The 17,178-nt window shown below is 38.8% G+C and overlaps 2 protein-coding genes and 1 pseudogene across 2 annotated transcripts; 2 read left to right on the top strand and 1 right to left on the bottom strand.

Annotated features, from left to right (window-relative positions):
* Positions 1–11: 11 nt before the first annotated feature.
* LOC116301137 (betaine--homocysteine S-methyltransferase 1) lies at positions 12–17,165 on the top strand. The gene is made up of 9 exons (XM_031710146.2): positions 12–185; positions 2,585–2,720; positions 3,207–3,313; positions 3,536–3,736; positions 4,687–4,834; positions 5,838–6,020; positions 8,249–8,379; positions 15,714–15,805; positions 16,745–17,165. Exons 1-9 carry the CDS (start codon positions 174–176, stop codon positions 16,842–16,844), a joined length of 1,110 nt encoding a protein of 369 aa, XP_031566006.1. The 5' UTR covers positions 12–173; the 3' UTR covers positions 16,845–17,165.
* On the top strand, positions 9,848–12,447 carry LOC148904858 (uncharacterized; annotated as a pseudogene).
* Positions 11,684–15,311, bottom strand: LOC148904857 (uncharacterized). Its single transcript, XM_089024639.1, has one exon. The coding sequence runs from the start codon at positions 14,838–14,840 to the stop codon at positions 12,429–12,431; it is 2,412 nt and encodes an 803-aa protein (XP_088880765.1). The 5' UTR covers positions 14,841–15,311; the 3' UTR covers positions 11,684–12,428.
* Positions 17,166–17,178: the final 13 nt, after the last annotated feature.

Raw genomic sequence — 17,178 nt, 5'->3', positions numbered from 1 at the left:
GCTTGTCAAGTCCAGTGTCACGCGCTTGCAGGACAACCAGTTCGATCGAGGATTGTGCATGTGCAACTTGCTGGAGTTTGATCAGAAAGAACCGGCTTCTTATTCAAACGAAGTGATTCCTCTTGTGCTAAAAGTCTTCAAGGCTGTTTTACCGAGCTGAAGAAGTAGAAGACATGTCAGAAAAGGTAAAGCGTTAGTGTTGAGTTGCGTTATTTATGGGTATCCGTTGTGTGGGTTTAGGACTCGAGGATTCAACATCACATGAAATTATTCCAGGAATTATTAATGTAGAGTTTGTTAGGCCTCTTCCTCGATATTTCTCTATGATATTCCTGTGTTCTCCGCATTTTCGTCCTCCACAAAACCTGACAAGCTAAAACCAGGTAGAATAGGTTGTATTTTTAAAGCTATTGCTTTTATTTGCAAGTTATTTGTGTAACTGTTCGGGAAACACGTAGACACACCTCCTTGATCTTGACTTTTGCTGACGCTAAGAACTGAATGAGAACTTCAGTTCATGAAGTAGAATGGAGTTTGAAGCTGAATATTACTGAATTGAATGGGACTCCAGCTGGCTAAAAGTCCAGAACATTGTATAGAATTTATAATATTACATATAATTAACTCTCTAAGGCCTAGGGCAAACGTCGAACTTTCCATGCAACGAACTTAATTACATCAAAGAATGCCGCCCCAATATCACCTGATATCCATTGTTTTTAATGAGGTGGTGCATGGAAAGTTCGACGTTTGCCCTAGGCCTAACAATTCCTAATTTACGTGGAACTTTCTAGAATTTTCTAATTAAACTGGACATGATAATAGTCACGTCAGCCCTCATAACATTTGCAACCAGGGATTAAGGAGGCTGGAAAGTATTTTGTGCCTTCACATACACTCAAAATATTATGAACTTAAAAAAGGCTATAATATGCAGTGGCGTAACCAGGGATCTTGCAGGGGAGGTGCACAGACAATGATTTGCAGAACCAAAGGAAAAAATCAAACGCCCTTTGGCGAACTCGTGGATACTTGTTGCACTTTTCGAAGATTGGTTTTCCTGTGCCCTTGCTTTTTCCTCAAACCATTAGATGATTTTTCTTTAAATAGTGAGATAATTTTTCTTAAACTATAAGATAATTTCTTAAATAGTGAGATACTTTTTCTTAAATAGTGAGATACTTTTTCTTAAATAGTGAGATACTTTTTCTTAAATAGTGAGATACTTTTTCTTAAATAGTGAGATACTTTTTCTTAAATAGTGAGATACTTTTTCTTAAATAGTGAGATAACTGGGGCTACACATGATCCCTTGGTAATCCAGGTGGTCGATGAAAAACACTTGGTAGATTGAATGACTATCCCACAGCTTTCTTATTTTGATACTTTATATTATAATCACCACCTCTCCACGGCGTTGCGTGTTTCGCAATGTTGCCTTTACTCACAACGCTTTTAATCTCAATGCAATGTACATTGTACAGTGTACTTTATCATTTACTGTACCATTGCTACCTATCTACGTTACATATCTATATAATATTCTCATATCCTTTACTCGCAATGCTTTTATTCTCAATGCAATGTATATAGGTTGCTATCAATAGACGTCACTTCTGGTAATAGCTCTTTTTTGATGGCTTGTAGAATCCTGGAGGTTGTTTTGATCTCTTGTTTTCTGTTTTTTTTGTCGTGAAAATAGTCAAATACAATAGTTTGAGGACTTATTTTGATATGTTTTGACTTAGCATTGTTAGTTGCCCCCCAGTCAACCGCTTGTTTGCCCCCCAGTCAACTCCAAAAAGTCAACGTGATTGATAGTAAGCAATTGTACAATGTAATTTATCATTTACTGTACCATTGCTACCTATCTACGATACATATCTATATAGTATTCTCATATCTAGTCTCATATGCTAAACTATTTCAACCCACTTACCACCTACCCCTTCTCCTCGTCAGTCACCCACTGCCTTAGTAATTATATATTTAAAATAATTTATTTATATCTTTTATATCTTTATTCATTTTTCTTCAACCATTTTTCTCATACTTCTTTCCCAGCCCCTCCCCCCCCCCCCCCCCCCAACACCACCGTCCCCCTTGCTTTGGTCCTAGTACCTGTGCGAAACATTGTTGTCAGGATTTACCTGATGAATCTATGTTCTTAAAAATTCATATTTTCCCTCCCTTGTCTTGAACATCGTTATCATGGTTTTCCTATATCTCTTTCAATCTATAATACTTATATGGACCTCATTTCCCTCCAAATCCCCATGCTTTATACACACTCTCACGCACTCCTCAACATTTCACCCATCGAAAGCCAGGCAAATTCTCAGTACTGGAAAAAATTGTGATACCCTCTTCAAACTTTGGCACATTGTATAAAAGGATGAGTCATCTGGCAAGGGAGGAAGCTAGTATTCATACTGGTTGCAGAAACAACCTGTATTTTCATTCTCATTCTCATTCTAATTTTCATTCTTGTTCAATGACGAAATTTAATTTAATACATTTAATTTAATGAATACTAAAATGCTAAAATTTCATTTTCTTCAAATCCCCTTCTAATTTTTATTAGAAAGGAATTCTCGAGCGTCTTGATGCAGGTGAAGTGATCATTGGCGATGGTGGAATGACATATTGCCTAGAAAAGCGTGGTTATGTCAAAGCAGGGGAATGGACACCAGAATGCACAGTTGAACATCCAGAGGCAGGTTAGTCTCCACGCGCATAATCTTCAAATATTATTATTATTTTCTAACTCCTTTGCTTCAGTGTCAGCAGCCCTATATATATCTAAATTCATGGTTCTGACTTCCCTCAGTTAACGTTGTTATGTCCTACAATCTTAACAAATTTGTTGGAAAATCTAAGAATTTAAATTTAAATTTGCAGTATTGTATGGTTCTGTTGACAATTAGCCATTCCGAGGTTGAGGAGAAAAAAACCAGGTCGAGTTGGCATTGCAGTGAATTGTGGGGTTTTTTTAAGGTCGAGTTGGCATTGCAGTGAATTGTGGGGTTTTTTAAGGGGACATATTTCTAAGGTCTATTTAGTCCCCTAAAATATTCCCAGAATGCACTGCAATGCCATCTCGACCCAGCTTTTTTTTCTGGGTTGCCAGACCATGAATGGCTTCCCAATGACCCAATTAATTAAAAACAAAACTGCACGGTCACGGGATTGGTATTTCTTTTCAGTTCGTCAACTTCACCGCGAGTTTCTTCGTGCTGGTGCTGACGTCATCCAAGCCTTTACATTCTCCATGCAGGACGAGCCCATAGAAATCGATGGGAAAGTTATGTCGGTAAATAAGTTAGCTTAAATCTCATATAATAAAGAAATCAAATCAAACAGTGTAATTGAAAAAAACCCCGCCTTTTAGAATTACCACAGGAAGCCCGATCTTGTATTTTGCACATTAGATTTCTAGAAGCAAGATGTAAAAATGTACGCTTGGGATTCCTGTGGTTGATTTGTAAAGTTTTTCCAAAGTTGAAAACTGAAAAAAATATCGTGTTTGTTTCAGTGGGATGACGTCAATGACGCTGCCTGTAAATTAGCAAACGAGGTGGCCAAAGAAGGTCAACACGCGTTATCTTCGGGATCGCTTTGCGAAACAGGACAGTTGTTCCGTAGCGGTAAAGTCCCTAAAGAGGTCATCCAAGAGAAGTTCAGGAAACAAGTGAATGTTTTCCTGAAGAATGACGTGGATCTCTTGATTGCTGAGGTTAGGCATGTTTCCATTGCCGTCGCGCAGTAGCCATGCACGTGGTTTGCTGTGAAGTGAATCTAGGTGCGCAGTGTATTATATGGATGTTTCAGTAATTGTCACGTCAAGTAACTGTCCATATGAGCTGAAAAGTGTTTATATCATCATCGAACGAAATATAATATTGCCAAAAGATACTTAGATAGATGAGGCAATAAGCCGTGTGGGATGGGCTCGGATATCAAATAAGAACATGAGTAACAGGTAAATTACGAGCCTCAGATGAAACGACTGAAGAAGATTGCCAGCTCACTAGATACACCGTGCTGACGAGGCCCAATACAGGCCGAAACAGCTGTCCACGGTTTCTAGTTGAGCTGGATCATTTTTTACGCGACTTGAAGTTGTGAAAGGCTTGTATGACACTCTTCTTCAGTCGTTTCATCTAAGGCTCGTAATTTACCTATTACGCATATTCTCTGGCTCAAGAGGTACTTAGTTAAGTCGTTGAAGCAGTCATTACATAGTGCAGTTTTCGTATGACTGTGAAAAATTCACGGCACGAACACGGCCATGACACGGCAAGGGATACGCCAGACCAATCACATTGCACGAGAATTTACTCTCCATCCAATCAAAAACCCGGAACACGGCATAAACAAGGCGCGGATACGGTCACGCCAAGGTCATGGCAATGCCAAGCCAATCACATTGCGCGTGAAAAAAATCAGCCAATTAAAATTCTAGAAAGCATCACGGTCAAGGCGCCTCACGCTTACGGCACTGAGCTTTTCACAGTCATACGAAAACTGCACTATAATGTCCTGTTTGTTTGATTGATCGATCGATCGGTTATCAGTTGGTAATCCTGCCGGGTAATCCTGCTTTACTAATAATAACAACGTTAACTATGACTCCTCCAATCCTTTCTCATTAATCTTTAATGCATATACATTTATTGCAAGCAGTATATTTCACATGTCGGAGAAGCAGAATTGATGATTGAAGTCATGAAGGCCAGCGGCAAGCCAACAGCCGTAACCATGGCAATAAGTCGCCATGGTGACAGACATGGTATATCTCCATCAGAATGTGCCGTCCGTCTTGCTCGAGCAGGTAAAGATCATTTTCGAAAGGCCTTTTGCAATGGTCATGTGCTGATATATCACTTTGATAACGAATCAATTCAGCCAAAGAGGTCCCTTGGGGGAGGCCCTGCCAGATGGCAAGCAAACTTTAAACTGCTTCGTATCTTTTGAAAAAAGTATTTTTGAAAAGGTTTTGGATACGACATCAGTAATCCAGCAAAAAATCTTTAAAGAAAGGACCGCCCACATTTTTTTGCTGTCCAGTAAAAATCACGTGTCAATCTATTGCAGAAGGCCTGCTCATGTTAAGTTCAAGTCTTGGCGCCCAAAAACTAATCCAAACCAACCTCTCAACCTATGAGCTAAATAGACCCTTTTCGAGTTCCAAATTACCGCTGTGTTTCTTGATTACAGACTCATTTGCTCAGGCTTAGCCTCGAATCAGTGTCTAAATACTCGCAAATACCAACGGTAAAGTGAAGAATGCATAACTTCAACGATACGAACTCTTTGAAACTTGACGGACCTTGACTGGAACACGTGAATATTCTTCAAAAAATCGAGGCTTAGCCTGAGCAAATGAGTCTGTAATCAAGAAAGACAGCGGTAATTTGGAACTCGAAAAGGGTCTATTAGGGCACGGATGATTATACTGTCGCAAAATTCGAATTAAAATTTAGCATGCTGGGTTTTGATAAGAAGGGAAATCGTTGGAATTAAGGGAGAGACCTAAAATACTATGCTTACATGTGATATAAAGCGGTTTTCAGAAAGATTGAAGTGGCGAACGGCGAATGTCTTTTTATGCGAATTGCCCATTTCATGATCACATTAAGAACTGTTCTTTTATGACAAACATGTTAAAATATTTACACATGAAAGAATCCACTCCCAAGAGTGGCATCACATGGTCTGGAATATGTACAACAAACAAGAAGCTGAAAAGATCTATTCTTAGTTTGAAAGTTGTAAACTTTGAAATGGTTTTCGACGTTTTTCTTAAGTAGTTTTGGATTTCCTTGTTGAAACAGGAGCGGATATCATTGGGGTTAATTGTCGCTTCGACCCCAAGGAAAGCCTTGAAACCATGCAAGTAATGCAAGACGCTTTGAAGAAGGAAGGCATTAGAATGCATTTCATGGTTCAACCAGTTGGTTACTGGACTCCTGATGCAGATGCCCAAGGGTTTTGTGGTCTACCTGAATGTCCATTAGGTATGTAAGGGACCGTTCATTTTTTATCAGGGAGGTGGGGGGGGGGGGGGGGCGGTGGAAATCTGGGGGGGTGGCATGTAAAAAAATCCGGCTTATAGAGGGGGGGGGGGGGGGGACCACATGTAGAAGAATCAATGTCAAAAGGAAGATGAACATGAGGGGGGCCCAGCGAACATGAGGGGGGCCCAGCAGATGTCTACAGCAATATAGAGGGGGCAGTTTTTCTTGTATGGGCTCTTACTGGAATTCCACCGCCCCCCCCCCCCCCCCCCTGATAAAAAATGAAAGGTCCCTAAGAGACTTACAGGCCCCCACACATGCCATCGAGTATATCTTTTATTCATTATATTCACCATTTTCCATACATTGGTTCACTGGTTCACTGGTTAAACACAAAGCAGTCAAGCGAGGCGCCAAGATAAATTCAAAGGATTATTCAAATTTGAACCTTGCAACCTCGACTGCATACTTTTGTTTGACCAGTGAACCGATGTGTGGAAAATGGTGAATTCTCGACTTTCACATCCCCATAATCCTTTGCGTCTTTGGGGGGTAACCAGCGGAAACCCACTTATTTTGCTGATAGCTGATCAGACAATGTTGAAAATACCTTGTTTGGTATCCAAAGATAAAATGAAGAAGTAAAAAACAGAAAAAGATAGAAGCTTAAAGACGTTTAAGGTAAATTTTAAACATTTTTTCGTAAGTCAATACTGTACAAGTCCGTAAAAGTAATACGGTATTAAGGACAAAGCGGGGGCGGATTGTCCAGCGTCCCCAGAGGTTCCAATAAACTTAATTAATTCAAAGTATAAAAGGAAAAGTTCGTTTCTTATGTAACTAGTCAGTTACTGTCAAGTAAGCAGTGAATACTAATAAATATAACTGACTCGAAGATTCCGAAGCCGCAAGTTTTGTCTTATATGGGCCCGAACAAATACATTTTCTGTAAGACCAAAACTCTTCATGATCTGTACACGCAAAAATAACTTGAAATAAACTGATAATCAGTATTGTACAGATAAAAGCAGGTATAGTATAACTTCAATTAAGAAACCTTTCAATTTGGGACAGTTTTTTGATTGGTTACCCCCAAAGACGCAAGGCATTATGGGGATGTAAAAAGTCGAGAATAGAAGCATTTAGATTAAGCACTAAATCCATGAAATATAATCTAAACTGTCATTTCAACTATTGGTATATCATGAATGCTGCGTTCTGATTGGATATGTTCGCGCTCGAAGACTAATTGCTAAATATCTTCACATTTGAAGATATCGACAGGGCAGCAGAAAAACGGTTTTTGGCCTTTCTCCATAAGGACAGCTTTACGTATTTAAACTCAATGTTTTGTAAACACGTTTTTTTGGAGCTAAATAGCACAATATCAAATAAAGCCGTGTACTTTGGGAGAGGTGATATTTTGATCAGCAGAAAAACTGACATTTTCGTGAATACTGAGGCAGGATTTACTCTATGCTTGACTCCAATTTGTTAACAATAAATTATTCATTCCCAGGATGACGAGTATTGAATTGAAATAAGAAAATCCTTACTTCCTTCAAAGCTGACAAGTTTTCGATCATCTTAAATTGATTCCATTTTTATTTCCATTCAAATTCTGCCGCATAGTTGCTTTCATTCCGAAAATCTCATTTATTGCGGTTTTCCATATTGTGCAAACTCGGTAGTTGCAAGCTGCACGCTGAAACTTGGTTTTTCGCTGCCGTACTATCAAAAATTATCAGTCGGTGACACGAGTGAAAAACGTCTGCGCATGCTCTGAATCCTTAAATTAGTCAAAACATATGTAAATTTGGCTTTCAAACATGACTGATAAATTGGGCTTCACAAAATGCCAAAACTTAGTGTCCATGCTTGAAACTTAAGGGTAATTCTTTCATATTGTGTTTGTTAATACAGTATCTTGGTCTGACAAAAGTATACTCGCGAAATTTTTTGTATACTTGGAGAAAACAAACATTTATTTTCTCACTCAATCTCTTCAAAATTCTTAGAAAACGTGCTGAAGTGCACGCATGCGCAAACGTTTTTCCCTGGTGTCTCAGTCGGTACCTTGTTTGTTCTTGACTGGTGGTAGTGAGGAAAAAAAAAACACTTTCACAACAAGCCGTTTGATTGTCTGATTGTCTGAGTTCTCAGAATATATAAACCGCAGTAACAAAAGAAACGAGCAGCTTCATGCTATCGGTCCGATCCATTTTCAGCTCTGGAGCCCCGTGCACTAACCAGATGGGATTGCCATAAATTTGCTCGTAAAGCATATGATATGGGTATCAGATACATCGGAGGATGTTGTGGATTTGAGCCTTACCATATCAGGGCCCTGGCTGAAGAGGTATGTCCGAATAAGCTCTGGTTTTTATTAGGCCATTAGAAAATTCACGACTGTGTTGATCTCCAGTCCATGCCAAGGGGAAAGGAAGGTTTGATTGATTCTTATTTAGTACATAGTTTGTTATTTATACAGCTATTTCAGGCTGAACGCTGAATATTGCATACTGAATAGTGAATTCCAAGACGGAAGTGCATTGTGGGTCATAGTGACATTGTCTAAATTAGGATTAATAATTATTTATTCTATTTTTAGTGTATTCCATCTGAAACAATATACTAACTACATGTAGAGAGTTAATTGCTGTATATTTACTTTTATTTCAAATTAACGAGACACAATGCCATTTGGTCTTGGAATGCACTATTCAGTATGCAGTATTCAGCCCTTTTGGAAATAGCTCTATCCTTTTTATCTTAATTTTACAATAGATCATTCCCGAATAGACAGTTTTCTTAAGGGAGCGTGCGCATCCAACTAGACGGGTCACAAAACAGAAAAACATAAATTCAGTAAAATTGAGAAGACACCTTTTATATTCAAAGAGTAGAATAATCGATCTTATGAATTCTTATCGAAAAATCTCATAGAAATGCATGATGATGCTCATCAAAGCTCGTGTTCTGGTATCGTGGCCCGTCAAGCTTCTTAAATTTGGACGCGCACTTAACCTTGGGAAAACGGTTTATCAGTCAAATACCGATGTGCTCCATTACGGACTCATTTACTAAGGGGTTAGTACAACTTCAACAGTAAACATTTATTGATAATGATTAAAACAATAAAAGGGGAAGATGCATTTTTTTGTTTCTTTTTGGTCCCAATCAGTGAATCAATACTAGTGAAATCACTAGAGTGGTTACAGCTATTTCCATAAACATGCGACCTCGGTGCTCTGAGTTGCACGCCGAAACTTGGATTTGCGCTGCCGCCAGTCAAAACTGTGAAAGTTACCGACTGATTAGGTTTGATTGACGGCAGCGAAATACCAAATTTCAGCGTGCAACTCAGAGCACCGAGGTCGCGTGTTTATGAAAATAGCTGTAAGGGGACTGGCTACTTTTGGAAAACATTTTAAACTGCATTTTTCGTAATTGAAATTTAATGCTCATTCCAAATATGAAAAGAAAAATGAGGTGTCCCGAGCTTGTTTTCGAGGTAATCAGCATTTAATGGATACCTACGGGCGAACTTTTGGAGCAAAACTTGCGCCATCGGAAGTGACCTGAAAAAGTTTAAGATTTATGAGATAACAGTTCTTTGCAGACTCAGTGATTGCGCGAATGACGGCTAGTGAATCATTCTACAATAATACGTGGATATTTTTGACAAAAAGAAAAAGAAAAAAATTGATTTGTCATATGTTTTCGTTTCAGTGCTCTCAAAAACTCTCATAAAATCGAACAAAAATTCCTACAAAAATCTATTTTTTCATGTGCGTTACAAAAATTAACTTTTTCTAAAAAATCAATTCTTGGCTTTCACCCACGTGACACCGGTCTTGACAACGGTTGCTATCCGCCATCTTTGTGCCCCTCGATAGTAAACAAACAGACGCGACAGAGAGATATGTGTGAACTTTTCACTGAACATGGTGCATTGTATCGTAGTTGGTTGCGGTTCAAAGAGCGGTAAGAAAAAAGTTTCCTTTTCTTCAATACCTAAAGTGATATCGAATCAAGGCGAAGAGCACGAAGAGTTGACACGAGAGCGGAGAAGGCTTTGGATTTCGGCCATCAGTCGAGGCGATACTGACGCGAAGAGGGTTCTTGAAACCGAACGTGTTTGTGGTCTTCACTTTGTCTCTGGAAAGCCTGCAAAAGTCTGGGACAGATATAATATTGATTGGGTTCCACCTATTAACCTTGGAAAAAAGGAAAGTCAGGAAGAAGATCTGAAGGAAGCAGCGAAAGCTAAGACAGAACGAGCTGAAAGGGCAAGAGAGCGCAGGAAGCGAATCATAGAACATCAGCAACTTGGAGTCGAGAGGAAAAAGAAGGACTTGAATCAAACTGGGAATGCTGTCCAAGATATCGAGTTTTCTACCGAAACACAGAGTAATTCATGTTTTAATATTGAGCCTTCTTGCAGCAGTGCGAATGATGAGCGTGAAGAAATACTCGACAAGAGCACCCAGACACCCGTAGTGACTTTCAAGGACGAGTCAACACAGATGGACTTAGACTTAACTTATTTTGAAGGTTCACAGAACGCTGACACACAGACAGATGAATTTGAATACGTTTTTAAAATCTGCATATCAAGCTCCGGACAGAGAATTCTTCGATACAGCTGATAAAGTTCGATTTTACACAGGACTACCTTCCTATGAAGTCCTGACGGTGGTGTTTGAGCATGTCGCGCCACATGTTCAACGGAAATCTACAGTTCTTAATAGATTTCAAGAATTTGTGCTGGTACTGATGAAGCTGAGACTAAACGTTCCCTTTCAAGACCTAGCGTATCGTTTCGTGGTGTCCCTGTCAAGTGTATCAAGAATATTTACCTCTTGGATATTGGCAATGGATTCTAGGTTGTCCTGCTTTATCCATTGGCCTGAAAGGGAACAGTTGTGGAAAACTATGCCAATGTGCTTTCAATATACATTTAGGCGCAAAGTAACTGTCATAATCGATTGCTTTGAAGTTTTTATTGAAAAACCAACAAAGCTTATGGCCAGAGCTCAAACGTTCTCATCTTATAAGCGCCACAACACCATAAAGATCCTTATTGGTATCACTCCCCAAGGTACAATTTGCTTTGTTTCTGAAGCTTGGGGTGGCCGCACCTCAGATAAATATTTAACTGAGAATTGTGGATTCTTAGATAAGTTGACCCCAGGGGATACAGTCATGGCTGATCGGGGATTTACCATCACAGAAAGTGTTGGTTTAAAGCATGGAAAACTGGTAATTCCAGCATTTACCAAAGGGAAAGCCCAGTTAGATCCCATTGACGTTGAACATTTAAGGGGGATAGCCAGTGTTAGGATACACGTCGAAAGAGTGATTGGTCTACTGCGGCGAAAATACACTATTCTGGAAGGAACACTGCCCACAAACTTTGTAAGCAGCAACCAGAATGGGTCACCTGAATTCCAGGTACCAATCGTTGACCGCATTTTAAGGGTTTGCTCTGCACTTGTTAATTTTTGTCCTTCCATAGTGCCATTTGAGTAGTACATTTTTCATAAAAAGCAGGGGTGGTAACAATGTTTAAAGTTTTTTCTATAATAACATTATACCAGGAGAAATCATTATTACATTGCGACAGGCACAAAACACTAAAATCACAATTACTATTTCACTAGAAATAAAGCAACAATTTTATTCACGTTCTTCAACAAGTCCAAATATGGAGGGGACAAACAATCTTAAAAATTAAATTTTGATATGAAAAAGGGCATGAAGGAAAAAGAAAGTGAAAATAACTCTTTACCTATGGCCTAATTTTTCATCTGAGATTATGTGCTAAGAAGATAACTGTGGCTAACACATGAATACTGATTTTGATTCAACTAACAATTTTTTAGCCAGAGAGAAATTGAAAAATATTATGCCAAAGGTAAACAGAGGTCTAATAATATTCAATAGCAACTGAAATGTTTATTAATTAATTTTATTGCTAGAAATATTGCTCTATGTATGACTCATTGTCATGTTACTGTTTCTTCCCTGATACACCATTTCCCTGAACATGGGTTCCTGCTTATTTTAATATTGTCACTAGATTTCATAATAAGAGATGTAGATTGAATCTCGAAAGAAAAGATTTTAATATGTTGGTGTATTTCTCAAAGCAGAATTAATCTGTTTTGACTGAGCCTAAAGTAAGAAGCTGATAATGCTGGACAGTTCAGACACAAACATTTTTACATTTTATTCACTGAGTTCCAATGAAAAGATGTCTGATTTAAATCGCTTAAATGAAGTATTTATTTTGATTATCAGCTTTTTGCTTTTGGTTATTTATTAAAAATTATTTATTATAATATTTATGTCATATTACTGACTATTACTTATCACTAATAATTTTCTTTGCTAAAGAATGAATTAAAAAGTTGGAAACATGCTTATTTGTCCACCTTTAAGGGAAGCTAATAAATGGGGACGCATTTTAGCAACATCAAAAGTTACATGACTGGGGTTAGTACCAAAAGCCAAACACGTAGCAAAAGCAACTGAAAAAACTCCGCAGTCGCTACCATTACTTTGTTGCTGAACTGGTACAAATTCTAAATTAACTAGTCTTCCACCTATTAAGTCATTTGCTTGCTCCTCTATTTCCTGGCTAATTGCATGATGGTAGAGACTATCATAAAGATTTACAACACCAGGTAAGCATCCTATACTGCTAACACATACCCAGTGATCAGTCCCTGTATGCAAAATCTGAATAAATTCTCCCGAAACTACATCAAAGTTCCTTACTCTTCCTAGGGTTGGGCGCTGAAATCCCTCAATTGACTGGTTTACATTCTGCAATAATACTTGGGTAGCTTGAATTATATCACCATTAAGCCATCCAGCAGGATCACTGATGAGGTCATAATCAGCATTGTTTAGTGTTGCAAGGGCACTATACTTGTCAACAACACCGGTTGTAACCTGTGTGATTTCAATATCATCTTCACTGTCACTATTACAATCATCTGTTTGTGATTCTGAAGTTTCTGGTGATGGTGAATTGCTTGGCTTGGCAGAGGTTGTCTTTGAAGAAGTAGAAGTGGTAGGTGTGGATGATTTGTTTTCTTTAGCTTTACAGGCACCACACACCCACGTTGACTGGTGATTCTTTGGCATTCTTTTCAATCCCAAACAGCTAAGATGAAAAAAATGACCATTTGTACAGTTGGCATTGTGGCACTCGACCAGTTTATCACTTATGAGTGCCTTTGCATTACAAACACAAATAGCATTGCATTGCATTGCAGCTTGGTTGACAGTAGATGGTTTCGGCTTGGCTTTTGAAGCCCCAATTCCTCTCTTAAACTGTGGCAGCCTGCTGCAGTGAGGACAATACCATCTTTTAGGTATGGACTTCCCACCTACAGCCAAACATCCTATGTGAAATTGGCCATAAGGACAGTCAGCATTACTGCAGGAGACCATCTCATCACTGCACTGTCCTCTACAAAAGCAGACTGCTTGATCACCTGGAACTTTAATGATAACATTGCACTTTCTTGTGTACCACCGTCCCAAGATCTCAGGGAGTGTGCCAATCCTCCAAAATGCTTCAAGCTTTTTCACGACAGTTTTGAAGTGGTGGGGGTCTGGGTAAATTCTCTCACACACAATGTGTGCATTTCCATCTGAATCCACAGCACAAACAACAAAGTCAGCATATTTTCTTTCTGGCAGAGTAAACAACTGTTGTTGAACCTGTAAGTAATAATTGTGGCTCTTCTTTAGCTTCATTAGGTCATTTACCACCTCAAGACAAGAGTTTTTTTGTAGAACATACTGCTTAAAGTCACAGTTGGGGATGGAAATGGGACATTTCACCTCTCCACATCCCAATCCGCAGCAATTGCAAGAAACTAAAAAGTCTGGGGTTGCATGGATGAAAGGAAATTCCCTGTTGATGAACAAACCACATCTCTTAAGTTCAAAGTTAATATGCTTTGTTTTCATTAAGCTTTCATATGCATTAATGGCATACTGTTCGTACTTGATGCCATGTCGAATGGCCTTGTTATCCAGCTTGTACAAGTGGGGGTAGCAGATAGATTGGATCAGTGACTGGGAGGGCTGAGCTAGGTTGGTGTTGTAGGCAGCACCACATACAGAGGCTCCAATTCTGCCAGCACGATGTCTAAAAAAACCTGGGCCCTTAGCTTGATCTCTTGTGTCTTGCTCAACCGCTTTTATCTCCTCGTCTGAAATGTTCAGCTTGACATCTAAGCACTTTCGCAACAGTTCTAGATAATCTAGATCTAAATTACAAGGCTCGTAAAGATCACATAAAACTGGAACATTCCGACTTTTGGAAATGAAATGGTCAGCGAAGGGGTCGATTAAACTTAACAAAGCAGCTTTTGTTTGGCAGTTGTAGAGTTTTGTGTAAAATTCCTCCTTTTCCGCTGCTGAAACTTGGGCTGAAGGGTTCGGGTCTCGTCCAGGTCCAGCTTGATTTTTACGAGACTGTCCTAAATTTTCATCATTCAATTTATCAATGTTACTGTCTAGAATCTCTTTGAGTTTTTTCGCAGAAGAGAAATCTATGTCCTTGGCCCTTGCGTAAGATACTTGGTTGACATACGTGGGAAGAAGCCACGTGCACTTAACTTGGGTACAGGCTAATATCCCGTTGATTCTTGTCCAACATTCGATGTAAAATAAGACGCTGGCAACATGCGAACAAGATTCTGCTAGGCCTGCTTTACAACCCAAACAAAGAGCAGAAAAAATCGTACCATCCTTGCCGGCAATGATCCAAATATCGGCCAGAGGGTCATTCATGCGTTGGGAATGGCGAACTTTCGCCACGACCACATGCTTGCTTGAGATAATTCGTCCTCTTATTGAAGCCACAAATCCAGACACCACTTGATTATATGCTTCCAAACTCTTGTAATTTTTAAACTGATCGTTCGTATAATAGCTCGTCTGCAAAACCAAGTAACTAAACAAAACATTCAGGATCAAACTGCTCACTTGGTATGGTGACTGGATCAACGCCTACTGCCTCGATCTTCTTCAAATAACGTTCCTTTACATGACTTTCAAGACCTGATCCATATTTCGAGAGCACTGGCACAGCCATTTTCCAAAGTTTTGAGACGTCATTTGGCTCTGAAGCGAGCTAAAACTCTAAACACTATAAAAATGGCCTACTATTATCACAACATTTCACACTCGGAGGAGCACAAAGATGGCGGACGCCCATATTTGGATAGGTCGAAATAGGTCAGTGACGTCACGTGAAAGCCAAGAATATAACCTAGATTATTAGGAGTTTTTTCGAATAAGCAATTAAATAGTATAGAACCGATCCCATTCAAAATTGGAGGGTTTTGCCCTCTTGAAGCTCAAAACGCGCGCGTCGTGAGCTCAAATCAAACGTTCAAAAGTAGGCAGGAACCTTAAATGTCCGTTAAAAATTGGCCAATCATAGTTCGTTCAAAAGTGATCACGTGGTACAGAAAATCGATCACGTGGTGCATATTCATGGGCTGTTTATTTCCTATAGTAAGCAGTGAGCGAGCGCCGGGCAGTTCATTTTAGCGACTAAAATATCTAATAATGTCTAATAATTATCTAATAATTATCTAATAATTACTAGGAGGGTTAAAACCATACGCGGTACGTTAACTTTTCTTTCTCTTTTCACAGCTTGCACAAGAACGAGGACGGTTGCCTGAAGGAAGTGCTAAGCATGACTTAGCGGCTTACAGCAATCATGCAGAACCCCACATGTCGCTAAGGTCAGTCACTATTGGTTGTTTGGTCTCTTGGTTTATATTTTACTTCTGTTTTAAAATAATAATAATAATAATAATAATATAATAATAATAGAATAATAATTGATACATAATAATAATAACAATAACAATAATGAAATATTGTAATATGAATATTTAGAATAAAACGATATTGTTTAATTTACGAGATGTTGTTTATACGTAAAATCAGGCCATCGCTTAACAAGCAATCAGACTCTGTAGACACGAGTGAAAAACGTCTGCGCATGCTCTGAATCCGTATGGAAATTAGTCAAAACATAAGTAAATTTGACTTTCAAACATGCCTTATAAATTGGACTTCACAAAATGCCAAAACTTAGTGTCCATGGTTGAAACTTAAGACTAATTCTTTCATATTGTGTTTGTTAATACAGTATCTTGGTCTGACAAAAGTATACTCTCGAACTTTTTTGTATACTTGGAGAAAACAAACATTTATTTTCTCACTCAAACTCTTCAAAAGTCTTAGAAAGCGTGCTGGAGTGCACGCATGCGCAAACGTTTTTCTCTGGTGTCGACTCTATAGAGAGTTTTCACGTGACGTCACAGCGGTCATGTTGTTGTACCAAAACATCACATTTCCTATCCTCCGGGAATTGAACTCTATTATTTGGTACACCAATATGGCTGCCTTGTAATGTGAGTGAAAACGCTCTGTACGTGCGAAGGTCTTTGTGTAATAAACTATGGTTGAACTTAGCAACATACTATTAGATTCTGTACGTATTCAAGCATGAATTCTCTTAAGACACTATTTGTATTTAAAATTCAAAACCATCTAATAAATTCATTTTGAAAATGCCGTCCAGCGAGACGTCGAAACGTCAAATCTCTTCGATTATTTTCATTGCACAATGTCTTGATAAGGGTTTACTACTCAAGATCGTTTTTCTTTCACAGGAATAACCGTGCTTACTGGGAGAACCTCGTACCTTGTACTGGTCGCCCAGATTCTAAACCTTTCTCTCAAACTGTCGGAAGCTGGAAGAGTGTCTCATGATTTTAGCTAACTGAAAAATACCAATTTAGTTACTCTCACCATGCAGGATACAGCACTATCGTATGCCACGATACGAATGAATGGGCTTCCTGTGTTTTGGACGCGTTTAGCAAGAAACCCAATGATTGTGAAAACAATGAGGGGTAGATGAATAAGATGATTATTAATGGTAGGGAACAAAGAAACGATGTTGATAGCAACGAATAATGATAATGATAAGATCTGGTCTTGTTGAGTACGTTAATACCGGTTATTGTCTTTGTTGCGCGTAACTGTTTTTATATCTTCGAGAAAGATTAAAGATTCTCGTGATGAGTAAAATTGTTGCAGTTTT

This window comes from Actinia tenebrosa, unplaced genomic scaffold, assembly GCF_029948245.1.
Source record: "Actinia tenebrosa isolate PJP-AT-01 unplaced genomic scaffold, QUT_ActTen_1.0 PGA_scaffold9__36_contigs__length_13948895, whole genome shotgun sequence".
NCBI lineage: Eukaryota > Metazoa > Cnidaria > Anthozoa > Actiniaria > Actiniidae > Actinia > Actinia tenebrosa.
The sequence above is the reverse complement of the archived record's forward strand: the minus strand, read 5'-3'. Positions and strand labels throughout refer to the sequence as shown.